The sequence below is a fragment of the Mastigoproctus giganteus genome, chromosome 7, assembly GCF_048544385.1.
Source record: "Mastigoproctus giganteus isolate SK-2022 chromosome 7, ASM4854438v1, whole genome shotgun sequence".
Classification (NCBI taxonomy): domain Eukaryota; kingdom Metazoa; phylum Arthropoda; class Arachnida; order Uropygi; family Thelyphonidae; genus Mastigoproctus; species Mastigoproctus giganteus.
The window spans coordinates 134,284,872-134,304,559 of NC_143581.1; the positions used below are offsets into that span (position 1 = coordinate 134,284,872).

Below are 19,688 nucleotides of genomic sequence, written 5' to 3' on the forward strand. Positions count from 1 at the left end.
CATAAAACTCATCACTGTCAAAACTCCCATCCATTAGCTTGTCCTCATCTGTGTCTGATGATGAATCACAGTCTTCATATATTGCCTCATCCTCAGTTCCATCTATGGCATTTGAAATGCCACACTTCTTAAATGACTTGACAATGATCTCAATCTTGATATTATCCCAAGATCTTTTCACCCAGGTACAAACTTCTCCTATAGTTGGTTTCTTCACTCTTCCTGCTGGTGTCAAATTGTCCCCAGAAGACTTTATCCATTGGTTCCATTCGTCTCTCATGGCAGCTTTGAAGGGTTTGTTAATGCTGACATCAAGTGGTTGGAGCTGGGATGTCAAGACTCCAGGTATGACGGCAAGTTTTGTTTTTGCTCTGCAGCAATCTTCTTTGTATTTTTTGTTATGTGTGCCCTGAACTGATCAAGCACCAATAGGGCAGGTTTGCGTAAGAGCCCACCACTTGCGTGGAGGCCAGGTATGCGCTGCATACCTGGCCTCCTGCTCCAAACTTTCTCAAACCAGATCTTCATCCCATCCTGATCCATCTAACCCTTGTCATGAACGTGGACAATCACTTCTCGAGGAATGTCTTCTTTTGGCATTGTTTTGAGTTTGAAAATCAGCATAGGAAGCAGCTGGGTTCCGTCGGCACAACAAGCTAGAACAACTGTATAACGGCTCTTTTCATGTCCGCTTGTCTTCACAGTTACAGTTTTCACCCTCTTCTTATCAACAGTTCTGATACTTGAGACATCAAATTGAAGGGGGACTTTGTCTATATTTGCGATCTGTCCCAACTCAAACTGATGTGTCTTCCTACATTGAATGACAAAACGATGAAATTCAAGGACCTTCTGCTCATAGCTTTCAGGAAGTCTGGTGCGTGAATGCATGCTTAGTCCATTCCGTTTCATGAACCTGAAGCACCAATCGTGTCCTCCTTTGAAATCAGTAACTTCTTTTTTTCATCAGCAATTCTTCTTGCCTCATGCTGAACCATCTTTGTGGACACAGGAATTCTAATTGCCCTTTGTTCTTTAATCCAAATCTTCAATTACCTCTGTAAATCAGGCCATTTTGCTGACTTGCCTCTCATGGCCTTCTGCCATGGCATTTCTGTAGGGTTCCTTCTTCCCGTAGACAGTCTCAGATTGTTTTCTCAGCTGGAGGAGGACCAAACTTACGTTCAGCAGCACGGTTTCCATTCACTTTTGCAAACTGGATCACTTTTAACTTGAATTCAGCACTGTACGAAAATATTTTCTGAGCCATTTCTGGGCACAACGTGGCAAAACGTAACCTAATATACCGGTAACAAGTGGGAAACAATGAGCACAAAGACAACAAGTGCGAAAAAGCGGGAAATGTAAGTAAAAAAAAAATCTACAACCATTGTATAAGACGCACCCAGTTTTTAGATCCCAAATTTTTCGAAAAAAGGTGCGTCTTATACATGGGGGAATCGGTCATTCTTTAGCAGGCAATAATAATCAAGTGCTGTAAAAGTAAAGACACAAAAACCTCTGCACAACTTTCAGCAATATTGGTGTTTGTTTATTTGCTTGGGTTGGAGGTTGAGAAGACGAAAGAAGATATTTGTTGACATTGGACTTGAACTTCTGTAGATTATAATTTTCAGGAAATACGTATGAAGGAAGGTTGTTCCAGAAAACGGCAGTTGAATGAATAAATGAGGAAGATCAATAGTTGGTTCTGTGGGTTTGCAGTTGGACAGTAAATGGATGTTGGCTGGTGGCGGCACATGTTCGGACTGTTTTGAAAGAGAGAGCGGGAATTATAGAAGCCAATTCAGAAGAACAGCGCCCACGGAAGTATCTGTAGAAGAGGCATGCAGCAGAAACAGTGCGTCTATGAGAAAGCGAGTGGAGAGACTCTGTTAGAGATGAATCATTAATTAACCTAACTGCCCTCTTCTGAATGGAATCAAGAAGCCTGAGGGAGGTTTTGGGGACACCACCCCAGATGTGGGAACAATATCCCATGGCAGGGCGGATTTGTGATTTATACAGAGTGAGCAGCTGTTTGGAAGAAAAGTAACGCCAAGAGCGAAAGAGAAAACCAAGTTTTTTAGATGCACAGGAAGCAATATTTGTAATGTGCTTGTGCCAAGAGAGATTAGAAGTCAGGGTAATCCCCAAAAGAGATATATCATTTTGCCTAGAAACTGGGGCGTCACTAAAGATAAGCATAGGAGCAGAAGAATCCTTTTTGTGAGATATAAGACAAGACTGAGGTTTAGAAGGGTTGAAATCAACTAAGTTGTTTTTGTCCCACTGGAGAATTTCCTGAAGATCGGTATTTAAGGAATTGGTAGCAGATTTTCGAGAAGTTGAAGCTGATTGAGCAGGACAAGGTTTCTCAAAATGGAAAGTTGAATGCAATGTGCTATCATCGGAAAAACTATGGATAGGATTTCCAGTCAATGGAAGAAGGTCATTGATATACAAGAGGAAAAGACAGAGAAGACAGAAGAAGAAGAAGTTAGAAGACAGAGAGCCATCTACCATCACCCTCAGTGAGCGATCAGAGAGAAAACTGGATAACCAATTACTAAAAACAGTTGGCAAACCATAAGATGGAAGCTTGTTTAGAAGAACTTTATGCCAAACACGATCAAAAGCCTTTGAGATGTCAAGAGCAACTACTTGTGTTTCACCGAACCTTTTCATTGGATTAGTCCATAAATGGGTAACATAAGCCAGAATATCATCAGTGGATCGACACTGACGGAATCCATACTGGTGATCGTTGATCAGACGGAAGGTTTCTAGGTAGTTTAAGAGTTGGCGGTTAATTGATTTCTCCATTACATTAGAAAGAGTAGAAGTAATTGCAATGGGACGATAATTGGATGGGAGGGATTTGTCACCCTTTTTAGGAACTGGCTGGATATGAGCATATTTCCAAGCAGAAGGAAAAACACCTTTGGAATAAGAAAGTGAAAAAAGGTGGCAAAGAATAGGAGTAAGTTCACGAGCACAAGTTTTGAGAACAAGTGGAGAAATACCATCAGGACCTGGAGCTTTCTTAGCATCAAGAGTCATCAAAATCCTTCTGATATTCTTTTGACGGAAGACCACAGGAGGCATTCAATGGAGCGTGTTGGGAATGGTGGGAGGTGTTTTACCAAGATCATTAATACATGAGCTGGAAGAAAAATGGGATGCTAGCAGGTCAGCTTTATCCTTGGCTGAAGTGACAACAGAACCATCTGGTTTGGACAGAGGTGGGCAAAAGTTGCGGCCAATAGCTCTGGCAAGAGACCAGAATGCTCGGCTACCATTAGGGCAAGAAGCAAGTTTTCTACTCTTAGCCTGTTCAAACTCTGGTTTGGACTGATTAATAACTGCTTTACAATTGTTGCGAGCTTTGGTGTAGGCAGAAAATGAAACTGAAGAATTAGAAACAAGCCAATTACAATATGCAACATTCTTCTCTTGGACAGCTTTAGCGCATTTATTGGAAAACCAAGGTTTAGATAAAGGATGAGATTTTAAAGTGGAGTGTGGGATAAAGGATTCCATTCCAGCAAGAATAATTTCACTGACACGATCTGAGCAAACGTTGACATCAGAAGTTTTGAAACAGTAATCCGACCAAGGAAAAGAAGAAAAGAAGTCTCGCAGGTCATCCCATTTTGCAATCTTGTAATGCCAAACAACACGAGGTTGGGAATAGCCACGAGATAAAGGTTCCATTGGAGAAGAGACAATCACCAAGTTGTGATCTGAAGTGCCTAAAGGACATCTCTCTCTTCGACCGTGTACTTAGAAGGGTTGTTTGTGAGAAAAAGATCAAGTGTATTGGCTGTATGATTAGGATTGTCCGGTATTCTTGTAGGTAAATGAACAATCTGTGCTAGGTCATTAGTAATTGTAAAAGCCTCAGCACCTCGACCTGCTGGGTCGGTGTGACTAGAAAACGGAAGCCAGCTGGAGTTGTGAACATTAAAATCACCAAGGAAAATTACTTCACTGTTAGGAAAGTTGGATTGGAGAAAGTCAAGTTGCAAAGAGAGGAAGTCAAATAGCTCCAAGTGATTAGTGGAGTCGGGAGAACGGTAGAGACAACAGATGAATTTGACACAAGGAGGTACAGAGATTTTAAGCCAGAGAAGATCAAAGAGAGGAGATTCCAAATTGCCAAGTCTCTGACAGGGAATATCAGAACGGACATATGCACAAGTACCGCCTTTGAGGCTAAAGGAATCATATAGTGAATAATTTGGGGAGATGATCAGTAGATGAATCAACCAATAATTGAGATTCTGTTAGAAAAAGTACATGGGGTTTGGCAGACTGCAAGTGGAAATGGACATCGTTGAGATTAGAATTGAGACCACATATATTTGTGAAATGAATTAGGAAGTCTTTGGGAGGTTTGATCTTTTCGCAGATAAGCTTGCTCTATTAGTTTGACAATTCATGGTGTATTCAATAGTAAGAAAAAATGGGTGGGACATGCTGTATGAAGTAATGAAATTTTTGGATATGGCGTACATGTGGTAAGAATATACCCAGATCCTTGACATAACGTGGCCTCGACAATGCTCCCTGCCTACACACTACTCGGACTCCCTCCAGTCACTATCTGGCAGAGTAGAGGTAGCAAGATTATACACTAGCTGATCCGGAAGCCTCCTAGGGAGTTACCAATAGGTAACTCTCTAGGAGGCTTCCGGATCGTGGCAGATTATGGTCCATTTTCCCTCAGCATGAATTGTTGAGGAGGCTTCCATCCTGCAGTGGGTTGATAATGGCTGCACTTTACCTTTTATATTCTCATTTCTAGTATTTCTTATAACTGCTCCTAAAAATACACTTTGTTGCTGAAATTTAAATAAATTATAATTTTCTTAAATTCCTAGATGAAATTTGATTGTAAATTACCTCCTTAAAAATTGCTCCATAGAACTGTACAATATACTGGCAGTCATTGCTCTTCATCACCACTTCCAAATCCATTAGCAGCTGCTTTTGTTCCTTTTCATCTACTGTTGATCGTATCCTCTGAACAAACAAAGAAATGACAAAAATATCATATTACGCACAAAGAAAACACGTAGGATTATAATCATAAAATAAGAAGCCAAATTCTGTTTTTGTTGTAGCATCTACTGATAAAACTGCACACAAATCATAAGCATCTCTGAAGTCAATTTAAATTTTTATGGAGGCTTCAGTCCCTCCTGTATCAGTTGACAAAAGTAAAATTTCAATATTTATGCTCACATTGCAGATTGCACTGGAATCACAAAATGGCTAATTTTCCATTTATTTAAAATCAAAAGTGCCATCATGATAGCTGCATCAGGACTACTGATTTCTCAATGGATGCTTAGCAGCCCATACTATAAAATCTATTTGACAAATTAATAATGTATTAAATTAACTCAACAGCCAAGTGGTGTAAAGGTTAACATTGATCAATAGTAGTTAGCCACTGTCGGGGGGGGGAGACACCTGGTCTTGAAACTGCAATCATAATGATGTTTTAGACAAAATTTGACAAATTAGTTTTTTTTTAATGCTCTCCATTGAAAGTATTTTGGAAAAACAGAGTTCATCTAGATATAATAGTACTGAAAAGAGCATAGCCAATGTTTGTCAATTAGTTTTTCGCTACTTCATTGGAGGGACCAAACATGTCAACAAATAAGGAAATTGAATGCATGTGACTTTCAAATTTTTTCAATTGCCACTGTTGATATATAATCCCAAAACATACATTCCAGAATTTATTCCCATTTTGGCATATCTACACATTAACAATATTCATGCAAGGAATGCATTAGCCCATAGCAGTCTTTCAGAATGCAAGTGGCAAAGGTTTATCTGCTAGTCTGAAAAAAATAGGTATTAATTTCAAGATAAAACAAGAATTTCAAATTTCACATGACAGCAACCAAGGATATTTCAGATGTTACAAGAAGTCTGTGGCAATGTCGGAAGAAATATCAAAGATGTGATTAACAGACAACCAGAAGATTGTTTTGTTTGTTATTTAGGAGCATTAGCAACTAAGCCCATATTGCTCCGGGATATGCGGTGGTCATTCCCTGACCTTTCCGCATCCTCCGTATTTGGTGGTGACGGGCTCGAATCCCGGTCTAATCAAGAAGCGTGTGCTACGCACTGCTGCTCCTTCTCACCTGGCTATGGAGGCGCTTGTGAATTAACAGGACCAATGAAATGGACCAAAAGTTGAGAGATCTTTTTCAATCAAGAAGGGTTAATTTTTTTTGGCTGCTTGACAGTTAAATTTAGCTAACAAAATAGCAACTCATTTTTACGCAGATTATTAGTTTCTTCACTTCAACCACACAGCAATCTAGGCAGTGTTCTAGCTACTTTACTTTTTAACAAACAAATGAACCATTTAGTTGAGAATTCAGAGCATTTTGTATGAAGATGATTTAGCTCTTGTGACCCAGAACAAAGATTTCTAGATCAATGAAAACAACTTCACCCAACCCTTAAATAAAAATTGGCGAATACTATCCCAAAAAACGCCTTAAACCTTGAATTTACTTAACCTATCAACTTCCACAGCAACAGATGGAAATTTGCTCCAGCAGTTAATCACCCGCTGGCTAAAGCAAATTTCTGCACATCTATTCTACAACGGTCTTTTCTCAATTTGAAATTATGCCCCCTTAGGTTCGTAATCTGAGCAAGTGGAAAATACCATCAGAAAACAGCGTGCTCAACCCATTCAAGGCCTTATCCACCTCAATCAAATCACTTTACAGGTGCCTAGTCTCCAGCTGTTGAAATTTGCAGAACTTGAGCCTCTCTTGGTAAGAGGATCCCTTCATTCCTCTCACTAATCTTGTTGCCCTTCTCTGTACATGCTCAAGAAAATCTACATCCTTCCAGACCTGTATGCATTGACCTGACCACTGCTTATACACAGGAACAATCACCTTTTCCCTGCTAGCAAAATTCCTGTATATATTATTGACAAAACCCCATGACCTGCTCTTGCAGCCTGTCTGCATTGCTTCATAAGAAAACTTCATATCTGACTGCACAATTACTCCCAGGTCTTTTTCATTTTCTACCACCCTAAGTGTAGTACCACAAGGTATGTTCCTCTGGGGTTACTTCTACCTACATGCAGTACTTTGCATTTATCAATGTTAAACTTCAGTTGCCATTTCTCAGCCCATCTGCCCAAATTTTCTAGATCCTGCTGCAGTAGTACACTGCCATTTGGTCTCTCAACATTTAGCTTAATTTCACATTAACCAAAGCATGTATTTTTCTTTTTCACAAGTTCTGATTTATAAATTTGGCATACTTGCATCATACGGTGTATATCGATGCACCTGATGTTATTCTTGCAAATCTAGGTTTAGTGTATTGTGTCACTTATATACATAGATTGTGAATACACTTCGGCAGCAAATCACAGTTTGGATTTAAAACCATCGATTATGCTTGGTAACGTAAAATTATCAAAAAAAAAAAAAAAAAAAAAAGGAAGACTTTACAATCTGATACTCCTTTCAACTGATCGTTGCAAGAAGTACTGATTGACATGCTAGCCCGCTGTGGTTAGTGTTAGGGTGTTTATCCCCTACTTGCCCTTTTAAAGCACCCAAGACTAACAAAATTCATGCATAAAACGGTTTTCGCAATCTATTGTATACAAGATAATGGACACATCATTTTTTTGCTTGAATCCATCCCGAATTAGTGGCGTAAACTAACGTAAACTTCTTTGAGTAGTTCAAAATGAAAATCTATTAAAAAAAAAAAAAAAAAAAAACTATATTTCTTTTGCTTGAATAATCGAGTGCTAAGAGGGACAAAAGTGTGTTTTCTCAATCTATGTATAAGTGACATGATACGCTAAACCTAGATTTGCAAGAATGAAGTCAGGCACATTGATATACCCCATATAATGGAAGAATGCCATAAATTTTTATAGAACAGGTACCATTCAAGACAGGTTGAGTGAATGTGAAATGTATTTCAAATGAAGCATTCAGAAATATTTTCAACTAACAGCACTTGAAAATATTTCTGCATGCTTAAAGTTGATCTCAACTAGTAATGTTGCTATAACAACAGTTTTCCTACTCTTTTTTGGAGTAGTTTTTATAGTTGTGGCAAAAGGATGAGTTTTAATTTGAGCTAAGTTACAAAAAGTGAATATACAGAGGTGAAAGTATTGTTTTTCAGATATTACAACAGATATTCTTTGTGAGCAGATTGCACAGACCAGACTTTGTTGACACCCATTCAGAAAATCAGGAAAATGGATTCCTGTGCAAAATATATAGTATGTCAAAAACAGTTTTTACTCCGAGGGTGCCTCTAGTGACAAAAGTAAGTTTGAGAATCACAACAATAGAAGAGAGAATATAAGAAAAACAACAATAAGGAGTGTTTTTATTTAGGTACATTTCTAAAAGATCTTAATTACTGAACAGGCAAGATTTAGATCAGGCAGATCCTATCCCAAACAGATCCTCAACTTCACTCAAATTATTAAACATGGCTTCGAACAGAAGCTGATTTGCCAGAGCTGCTTTTTAAAATCTCCTTGCCACCTATGACAAGTTTGCCACTGAGTAGCAAACCACCTATCTGTGCAGCAGTAGTAGTAGTACATTCCACTTTCACCAATGAGTTGTACCTGTCATGATTGATTCACTGTCACTTGAAGAATCAATGCATCTTTGATCTAGCCGGGAAGCAGGTTGCATCTCCAGAAAAATGGTTTACCAGTGGTGAGCTATAGTGGGCTCACATGAGCCCATTGTTATTTTATTTGAAAATTTGCAAGCCCATTGTTGAGACAATCATTTATTTTACAAATGAAATCCTGAGTGCAATTATTGAGTATCCAGGGGCAAAACTACATGGGACGAGCAGGACACCATCCCCAGCATTCAATCAGTTATGTATTTTAAAATTGCTTCATGTTTGATTTTATCACAGTTGGACCACTACTGTTTAACGAACTTCTTTATAGTGAATTTTTTTGAATTCCCCTTGGTAATTACATTTAAAATAGTTTCCGTTGAACAAAGAAAATTTCCATGTAACGAACGGATTACGATTCAACTTTGTACGCATTGTTCTCACCTCTGGCCTTTAGGCAATTAGAAGGTGCGAATTAAGGGTGAAAGGGATTACCGTATTACAATGTTAAGTGTCCCTAAAACCTGTAGTCATATATACCGACAAGTTGCGCTTGTCAATCTGCTTTCCGTAGCCAGTCAGAGGATTAAGAAGATTCCCGACACTGATAATAGTCTCTGGTCAACCTGTGTTGTGGTTCCCTTTTACTCCGACAAACGGGCATATGTTTTTCGGAGAAGTGAGTCATCCTTACCTTCCAGTAAATGTCTCTTGTCTATGTTTACTTGTTCACAGTAGCTGAATATTCTAATGATACCGACATTTTGCACTGTAGTGAGAATAGCAACGTAGAGGGGGGAGATTGAGGCAACTAAGATGATATATAAACTTTATGAAGGTGAAATGTTGGCAGATTTTGAAAACTTTGTCGAGCTTTTCACTGTGCATAAAATGTTCTAAAATATAATGGTATACAGGCAATAATTAAAAAAGAAAACTATCTCCAAAACACTAGCGTGAATTAAGGATGATTGCTAAAGAACTTGACGTGAAAACTATAAAGATCGATCATGTGTTTGGGCCTCGATGAGCAACTTGTAGCTTGGGGTCAGCAATTGCGGGTTGAAGGAATTATCCTGCTTTGTGCAAACATTTTGAATCAGAAGTTAAATTTTGGGAATTATTAAACTGACTTTTCAATGTGGATTTTTCTTAACAATTTAGCACTGATGACACATCCTGCAGGAGCTCTCTTACCTTTCAGAAGCTTTACAGAATCACAATGGTAAAAGCAGATAAATTAATTATTCAAACTATAAATGTTATTGCTAATTTGAAAAATTCAAAAAGAAATTGACGCTAAAATTGAGAGCACGTTGAAGTGGAAGGAATCAAATACGAAAGCAAGAACACGTTTAAAAAATTACCTCTTGACAAGTTATTAAATACATTGTTTTATCCTTAAAGGATAAGTTATTAATGCAACAGAGTGATTTTAAATTAAATAATGATTCCATTGATGATGAGGAATTGAAAGAAATTTTAAACATATGCTACCAGAAATCGTGGAATATGTAAGAACTTTCGTCTCGGTGGTCAGACGGTGAAAACTGAATAAGAAATTTAAGTTTTCTGATAAAATATGAGATAAAAATTGAGGCAACAATTAATGATTTTAGAGATTTTTTTCAAAGTCAATTTATCTTTAAAATCGAGTGAAATTCCCTTTTCAATTAAGAAAGCCAAAAATATCTTTGAAACCATTGCGATTAGCAGTGATGAAGGCGAGCGGGCTTTAAGCATAATGAATAATATGGAGTGAAGCAATGAATAATGCTGACAATTAAACAGGTTGCAGATTATTATGATCTAAATGGAAAACCACTGCTTCAATTTGATCCGGATCGCTACGTCAAATCATTCCTCTGTAATCATCGCTCAGCTACTGAGCAAAGCAGATCAACAACAAATATTAATAAAGAAGTAAACCGCATACGGCAATTTTTAGAATAAATTTTTCTTGAATAATTTTTTTATGTAATATTTGTTTTTATATTGTGAAATGTTTTGTAATAGTTTTTATATTATTTGTGATATGAGAAATATTTCATGTTATTTTTTATTCGCAATATTAACATATTATCATAAAAAAAATGCATCCATTATATTTCCCGAGTTGTTAAAAAAAAGATGAATAAAAAAGTTGTGCATATGCGGATCAGGTGCGGTAGATGGTTCATGTGAAACATCCTTCACCTTTCTTTTAGTTATTTTGATTTGTATATAAATTACGAAATAAAAGAGCTTTTGTATTGTAAATATTTTATTGAACATCCACAAATTTTCATTTCTGAGAGACAAAATACAATGAATTTATGATACTAAAGTAAGAGATGCATACTTGCAATTGCAACTTATCTAAATGTCTCTTGAAGTACAGATCTTGTAGTTCAAGCAACATACGCAGCTGTTAGGAGCACGTAACAACGGAATGTAACGAAAATGCGAGACGAAAAAAAGAAATTGTTGACAAATATTTGTATTGTTACCGTCATATGACATATACTTGTATTGTTGCAGTCATAGGATAAACACTTGTTTGTTATTTGGTTTTTAGGAGCATTAGCAACTAAGGCCATATTGCTCCGCGGATATGCGGTGGTCATCCTCTGACCTTTCCGCATCCTCCGTATTTGGTGGGCATGGGCTCGAAACCCCGGTCTAACCAAGAAGCGTGTGCTACGCACTGCTGCTCCTGCCCACCTGGCTACGGAGGCGCCATATAAACACTTGTATTCTCACAGTCTTTTGACAAATACTTTTATCGTTGCAATCATGCTTACTGCAATAATAACTTCAGAAAGTATGATTGTGACATACTATTCAAAAATTCAAAAAAGAACTCCAGACATTATCGTATTGAGGTATCATTATAAGGGAAGGCATGATGACGAGGTTTTTACGTTTTTTTTTTAGATAGATCCTATACACATACACTTATATGCATGGTTATTATTATTATTAGCTATATGGTGCAAGGAAGACTGAGGCTCATGCTGCACCAGCCAAAACGAAAAAAGAAGTAGAAGGCAATCACCAAGAAAGAGAAGAATGATGACATCCAGCTGACGACACTGGGTGCGCCAAGCCCATACTCACCACATGTGGTGCCCCGGGGTGTTAAGGGGGTAACAAGGCCCATCTGTCCAACCCCCAAACCACTCCGGACTCGAGATATCATACCGACAGTCACGAAAAATACGTCACGCGCACTAATCACACTACTAGAAGTTGTTGTTATTATTTGGTTTTTAGGAGCATTAGCAACCAAGGCCATATTGCTCCAGGGATATGCGGTGGTCATTCCTTGACCTTTCCGCATCCTCCATATTTGGTGGTCACGGGCTCGAACCTTGGTCTAATCAAGCGTGTGCTATGCACTGCTGCTCCTGCCCACCTGGCTACGGAGGCATCACTACTAGAAGTGGGAGCGTGAGAAGCACATCTGGTGGAAACCACGGATGATATCACTTCCGTGTCCTATCAAATAACTGCACCAATCAAAAAGCGAGCCCATTGTTAAAATATTCACAGCTCACCACTGGGTTTACCCCAAAGAAGTGTTCTAGCTCATTACTCTTTAGCATCTACACACAGACACACACACACACACACACACACACACACACACACACACACACACACACACACACACACACCTAACCCCTTTATTTGAGAACACTGCTTTTTGTATGCAGATGATTTAGCTCTTGTCACCCAGAATAAATATTTCTAGATCAATAAAAACAACTTCACTCAAGCCTTAAATAAAAATTGGTGAATACAATCACAAAAATACCTTACAAGCAAATCCAAACATACAAAACTCAGCTCTTGTTTCACCTTAAAAACACAAATACTAACAGGTCTCTGAACGTCTCTTGGAATGATATCCAACTTCGGTCCACGATGCTGTCACGGGCATCTCTTATGTATGCCAAGCTGTGCTTGTTACTTAGGTGTCTAAAATGCTGATGGAACTGATATTTGGACTACAGTCAAGTCAAGTGTACCTAATTTCAACACAGTCTGGTCAGTCTGACAGTCAAATCCTCTGTTTGCACCTTCACAATGGTGGGCTAGTAACCTAGCACATGTAGGCAACCATCAAGGTGGGAACCAATGTAAGCAGGGGTCGAGGTGTTACACCCACACCGCATGGAGGAATGTCACCCCTCGGTGTTACCAGGCAATAATAGGTGGTAGGTGACTCTCAGCAACTGGTGCAATACCACCACCTTGTTTATTGGAGGCTCGGAGTGGTGGACCATATTTAGTCTCCAGAGCAAAGCTCCGGCAACCCATCATACAGTATGATTACTGTCTTTGGAGTTTATAATGGTGGATATCATGGCAAGATCCAATCTTCCTTATATTTCAAGGGTACAGTTCTAAAACAGGCTGTTGTTGTTGTTGTATTTGAGGTTTTTGGCACAAGGGCCTCTTGGGCCATATTGCGCCTGTTCATGGTTTGGTTTGGGTATCACTGATTTCACATTATGATTAGATGCTATTATATAAATTTATACGTTTTAAATACTTGAACAGATCCTCAAAATTTGCTTCATTGCCAAGAATATGTGATAAGGTTAAGGGTTCCTGCAAGTTGGAGAGGGAGCTGAAGCTGGAATTTCGGACAGTTGAAAGGTGGGGACATTCAATGAGAATGTTTTATTGTTAGGTGCGACTGGCAAAAAAAAAACACTGAGGAGGATTCTCTCCCAAAAGCAAATGCAGATGAGTTGGGTGTGAATGACCGATGCGAAAGTAGATGTCCACAGTTGGGGCTCTTTTTTTTTTTTTTTTATCTGGAACAGTTTATTATTGGTTTGAGATTGCCAGAGGTCAGACCATTGTTTCCAACATGTTTTTTTAATAATGGATTTATAGTCTGTGTATGGAACTTTCAGTTGACTGTAAGATCCAGAGTCAGGATGTTTAGCAGCCTCATCTGCACAATCATTATCTTGGATGCCGACATGACCAGGAATCCAGCAGAAGATAACCTTGTAGTTGGCTGTTTGATGGTAAAATAATTTAGACCGGATCTCTTTAAGAACGGGATGAGAGGGAGGAGAGGTAGATTGAAAGGAATTGATTGCACTTAAAGAGTCTGTATATATCAGAGATTGTTTGATATGATATTTGTTTATGTTATCTAGAGCCAGTTTTATTGCAAATAATTCTGCAGTATAGATACTGCATTCAGTGGGAAGAGAGGCAGCTGTTAAGAAAGTGGTGGAAACTGCTGCTGCACCAACAGCCGTATCTGTTTTGGAGCCATCGGTATAGATATGAACTTTCTCTGAGTTTTCCAAAGAATGCAGTTTATGTAGCTGTTGAAAGTTGGTATTTGCCAGGGAGGATTTTCCCCATCTTGAAAAGAAATTGTCACAGAGAGGTATGAATTCAGTCCAGAGAGGTTCAGGAGTAGCAAGGTCTTGGAATATATTCTTAAAGTCAATTTTTCAACTGGTCATGAGTTCTTGCAGTCGAATCCCTGCGGGGCGGTTTTCATTACATTTATTGTGATATAGCAAGGTGTGTTGAGGTTCAAACAGATACTGCCAGCTGGGGTGGGCTGGAGTACTTCCAATCTTTGCTGCATAATTTAACAATAACATTTTTCTCCTGAGATGCAGAGGGGATTCGTTTGTCTCAACTTTTCCTGGCGGAGTCGTAGATAGGTGCTCCATAATCCAAGCACGATCTTATTAAAGCTCTATAGAGATGTAGGAGAGAGCTTCTGTCAGCACCCCAGGACATAGCAGAGACAGCTCTTAGGATATTCAGTTTTTTAAGACAAGTATTCCGGAGGTATGCCATATGGGAAGCAAAGTTAAGTTTATTATCTAATAATCCCAACAGACGGAAATTGTTAGTAACAGGAATCAGGCTGTTATTTAAAAATATTTCTGGATCCGGATGTAGTTTCCGTTTTTTACAGAAATGAATAGCGGCAGACTTCTTTTCTGCTAGGGAATAACCATTCCGCAATGCCCATGATTCTATTCTAGCTATAGCAATTTGAAGTTGCCTTTCGATGGTGTTCATAGTCTGGGATTGAGTAGAGATAATGAGGTCATCGGCGAACATGTACGATTGTACTGTATTTGGTACATCCCTTGTCATGTTGGTGATTCTTATTGCAAATAATGTTGGACTCAGAATGGAACCCTGTGGTACACCTTCCTCTTGTTCAAATGTTTTGGATAAATTATTCTTGTATCTGACGTGAAAAGTTCTATGGCGTAGGAAGCTTTGTATAAATTGGGGTAGATGACCTCTCAAGGCGAAAGAATGAAGATCTTTAAGAACACCATATCGCCAGGTGGTATCGAAGGCTTTCTCAATATCTAGATTAATCATGACTAGATGCTGTCCCCTTATAAAGGCATTATGTATATTTGACTCTGCTTTTATCATTACGTCTAAGGTAGAACAGTTTTTTCGAAACCTGTACTGATTACTATTTAGCAAGTTGTTTGTTTCCAGGAACCAGATTAACCGCCCGTGAACCATTTTTTCCAGGACTTTGCCTAAACAATTGGTCAATGAAATTGGCCTATAGTTGTGTGGAAAGGTACGATCCTTTCCGGGCTTTGGGAAGGCTAGAACTATTGAGTGACACCAAGAGATTGGGTAAGCATTTTCTAAGAATATTTGGTTGTAATAGTTTAACAATGATCTTTTTGCTCTGTCGCTCAGTTGTTTTAACATTATATAGTAGATCCCATCTGGACCAGCAGCGCTATTTGATGTTTTATTGAGCGCTCCAAAAAGTTCTGTTAATGTGAATGTCTGGTTATATGGATGTGAAACTCTTGTGGAAAAATTAATCTTATGCTGCTCTGCAGTTTTTTTAATTCGCTGAAAGGCTGATTTGTAGGAGGCTATTGCTGATATACTGGCGAATGATTCCGCTAAGGCATTTGCTATTTTTCCCGGGGATGACAACTCTTTCCCTTCCCAGTTTAGTATTGTAGCTGGGGACTGAATGTATTTGCCATTGAGCGTTTGTATTTTCCTCCAGATAATTCTGCTGTCTGTATCCTTGTTTATGCTCGAGGAAAAGCTGATCCAGGCATCTTTCTTTGCTTTTCGTCTTATTTGGCTGAACTTGGCTTTCAGTCTTTTGATGTTTGGTTTTTTTTTTTAGGAGCATTAGCAACTAAGGCCATATTGCTCTGGAATATGCGGTGGTCATTCCCTGACCTTTCCGCATCCTCCGTATTTGGTGGTGACGGGCTCGAACCCCGGTCTAATCAAGAAGCGTATGGTACGCACTGCTGCTCCTTCCCACCTGGCTACGGAGGCGCCTTCAGTCTTTTGAAGTTAATTAGATTGGTAGTTGTGGGAAATTTACGAAATAAATTCCATGCTCTATTTTTGTACTGTTTGGCGTGTGTGCAATCTTGATTCCACCAGTAGTTACTATGTTTCCATTTCCCCGAGAAAGATTTTGGTATTGTAGAGGTAGCAGCTTGCAATATTTGATTAGTTACATGTTCTGTGACATTGTCTATGGGTTGAGATTGGATTATTTTATTGTCTAACTGCACATGAGATGCATATTCATACCAGTGTGACCTATGAAATTTCCAAGTGGAGCTACGTAGTAGAGGAGAGTTTATCCATGTTTGCAGCTTGCAGAGAATCGGAAGGTGGTCACTGTTTAGCAGATTTTCAAGAACCGACCACTCCATAATACTATATACGAAAGGAGAACAGATTGATAGGTCTATTGAACTCATGGATCCTGTCGAAAAAAGGATATAAGTAGGTTCACCAGTGTTCAGAAGGGTAAGTTGATAAGAGTCCAGAAGGGATTCTATTAACTTGCCTCTCTTGTCAATTGTTGGAGATCCCCACATCAGATGATGAGTATTAAAGTCTCCAAGTAAGCAGAAAGGAGACAGTAGCTGTTCTATTAGATTTTCTAGATCATCTGAAGAAAATGAGAAATTAGGAGGAATATATATAGATGCTATTGTAAGAGTAATGCCAATTTCGATGCGTACTGCCACTACTTCAAAAGGAGTCTGAAGAGCAATATGTTTGGATGGTACGTTGTTTCTTATGAGAACCGCCACTCCTCCACGGGCTGGCAAGTCGATATTTCTATCTCTTCTAAAGATGGAGTAATCTTTTATAGTAGGACACACTTGTGAATTTAAATAAGTTTCTGCTGGATCATAACGGTGGATGAGATCATGTAAATCTTCTTTTATACTGCGAAACCCTCTACAGTTCCATTGAAGGATTCTTTCCATTAAGCGGTTCTGTTGGTTGTTTTTGTTTCTGACTGCTTTTTAGTTGTGACTTGTTTGCATCGATCCGATTTTCCTTTGTCTTTCTTTGGAAAGTAGGGACGTGTTACGTCCATCTCATCAGTCGCATGAAGTTCTAATACGGCCTCTTCAGAGTCATTGTGCTGGTCAATATCCATTCTGGTTGAATTTGGTGGTTTCAGTACCATGGTTTCTGTCACTTTTTGTTTTGCTGTTGGATTTACATTAGCTGGAATAGTAATTGGGGTATTACAGGCTTGTTCAGTTTTTTGTTGCGAAGCACACTGTTTGGGGGCAGAGAGAATGGAGCGTGCCCAATTAGTGATGGACATATTTGGGGGAATGGCAACATCTGTTTGTGTACCTATTGACTGAAATTGTTTAGCAGCCATTGCATATGTACGTGTTGGATCTGTTTTTAGTATTTGCCTTCTCGCCTCTGAATATGTCACTTTATTCTCAACTTTATATTTCTGGATTTTTTTTTCCTTGCTTCCAAAGTTCACAAATTTTGGAAAAAGCTGGGTGATCACCCTTACAGTTTGGGCAAACAGAAGTCGTAGCAGTGCATTCAGTTTGATTGTGCTCCTTCGATCCACAAATTGGACATACTGACTCACCTCGACATGCAGTTTGGGAGTGTCCGTATTTTTGGCACTTGTAGCACCTGATTGGGTTTGGGATGTAAGGACGGACACAGCAATGGAGATAGCCTGCTTTAACAGATGATGGTAGGATGGGAGAGCTGAAAGTGAGAATTATGCTCCTAGTGGGAACAAGAACACCATCTTTCCGAGTCATAATTCTCCTTGCTTGTATGACTTTTTGTTTACCTAGCTCTTGAACTATCTCCTCCTCTGATACAGTTAACAAGTCCCATTCTGCGATTACTCCCTTCGAGGAGTTTAAGGTGGCATGGGGAGTAACTTTTATTGGTTGTCCGCCAAAAGTAGTCATGTTTAATAATTTTTCGGAATGCTGTGATTTCACAGTCTCTACAAGAAGATCCCCAGACTGGAGCCGCTTTACTGTTTTTGGTGAGCCTGCAGAAGACTCGATGCATTTTTGGACAAGGAATGGGGACAGTTTACTCAGAGGCAGCTCTGATAGAGAGTGTAGTATGAGGAAAGCTGGTATTTCCTCTTGTGGGGTTGTTTTCAACCTCTTTGGCTGAGAATAGTAATTTTCGGTGTCTTTTTCTAGTCTTGAGCTCGATGGCTCTAAAGGTGGAAAAGAACTGTTTTTCATCTTTGTTCCTTTCAGCCCCGGGAGAGTGGATTTCTTCTCCCATGTTACTGGCCACGGGGAGGCAGGAGCAGTGCCGCTAGAGTGACCAAGCGGTATAAGGGTTAATGCGTTAGTTTAAAGAGAAAAAAAGAGAAAGGTGAATTTCCTTCCTGTAACTTAGTTACAATTCGTAATACTAAGTTAACAAATAATTAATGGGAACGTAAGAAAACTTTTACAAATGAATATAACTGTAGCTTTGACAAAAATGCTCTAGAAATCACTCAGGGAATCGCTTGATCACTATAACGCTTGGCACCCCGGGGCCCTAAAACACACCCGCCGTTAATTACTAACACTGGACTGAAACTATTGGTAACTCTCTAGGAGTCTTCTGGATCACTAGTGTGTGTGTATAATCTCACTACCTCTACTCTACCAGATAGTAACTGGAGGGAGTCCGAGTAGTGTGTATGTAGGGGCATTGTCAAGGCCACATTATGTAAAGGAGCTGGGTATATTCCTGCCATGTCTACACCGCATCCAAAAATTTCATTATTCATATAGTGTGTCCCCCTCCTTTTCTTACTACTGAACATACCATAAAATGTCAAACTAATAGAACAAACTTATCTGCGATATGATCCAAGCCTCCCAAACACTTCCTCATTCATTTCACAAATATACGAGGTCTTAGTTCTAATGTCAATGATGTCGATTTCCACTTACAGTCTGCCAAACTCCATGTACTTCTGACAGAATCCAAGTTATTGGCTGATTGAACCTCTGCTCATCTCAATTGTCTGAATTATTCATTGTATAATTCCTTTCGCTTCAAAGGTGGTATTTGTGCATATGCCCATTCTGATATTCCCTGTCATAGATTTAGTAATTTGGAATCTCTTTTCGATCTTCTCTGGCTTAAAACCTCTCTACCACATTCTGTCAAATTCATCTGTTGCCTCTATCATTCTTCCAATTCAACTAATCACTTGTAACTCTGACTTCCTCTCTTTGAAACTTGACTTTCGCCAGTCCAACTTTCCTAAAACAGTGAGGTAATTTTGCTTGGTGATTTTGTTCACAACTCCAGCTGGTTTCCGTTATCTGGTCACATGGACCCAGATGGTCAAGATATTGAGGCTTTTGCAATTACTAATGACCTCGCACAGATTATTCATTAATTTACCAGACCACAAGACAATGCCAGCCATGCTGCCAACATGCTTGATCTTTTTCTCACTCACAAACAGCCCCCTCGAATTACACGGTCAATGTGAGTGGTCCTCTAGGTGCCTCAGATCACAACTCGATAATGGTCTTTTCTCCAATGGAGCCATACTCTCATAGCCCTTTGCTGAAATTAGGTCCACTTGACTTGTGTGTGTCACACAAATGTCAGTTCCATCAGCATTTTAGGCTCCCAGGTAGAAGCCCAGCTTGACATACCTGAGACAATGTCTGTAACAATGTCTGTCCTCAAGGACTTAACATATG

General features: G+C 39.1%; 1 protein-coding gene across 4 annotated transcripts in view; it reads right to left on the minus strand.

The window, feature by feature from the left end:
* Positions 1-19,688, minus strand: part of LOC150083211 (dual specificity mitogen-activated protein kinase kinase 4-like) — a 516,656-nt gene that overhangs the window by 163,105 nt on the left and 333,863 nt on the right. For all 4 annotated transcript variants that reach the window (XM_090377917.1, XM_090377916.1, XM_090377915.1 and 1 more), the window contains one exon: positions 4,909-5,028. In XM_090377917.1, coding sequence (XP_090234043.1) covers positions 4,909-5,028 — 120 coding nt within the window. The remainder of the gene's footprint in view (positions 1-4,908; positions 5,029-19,688) is intronic.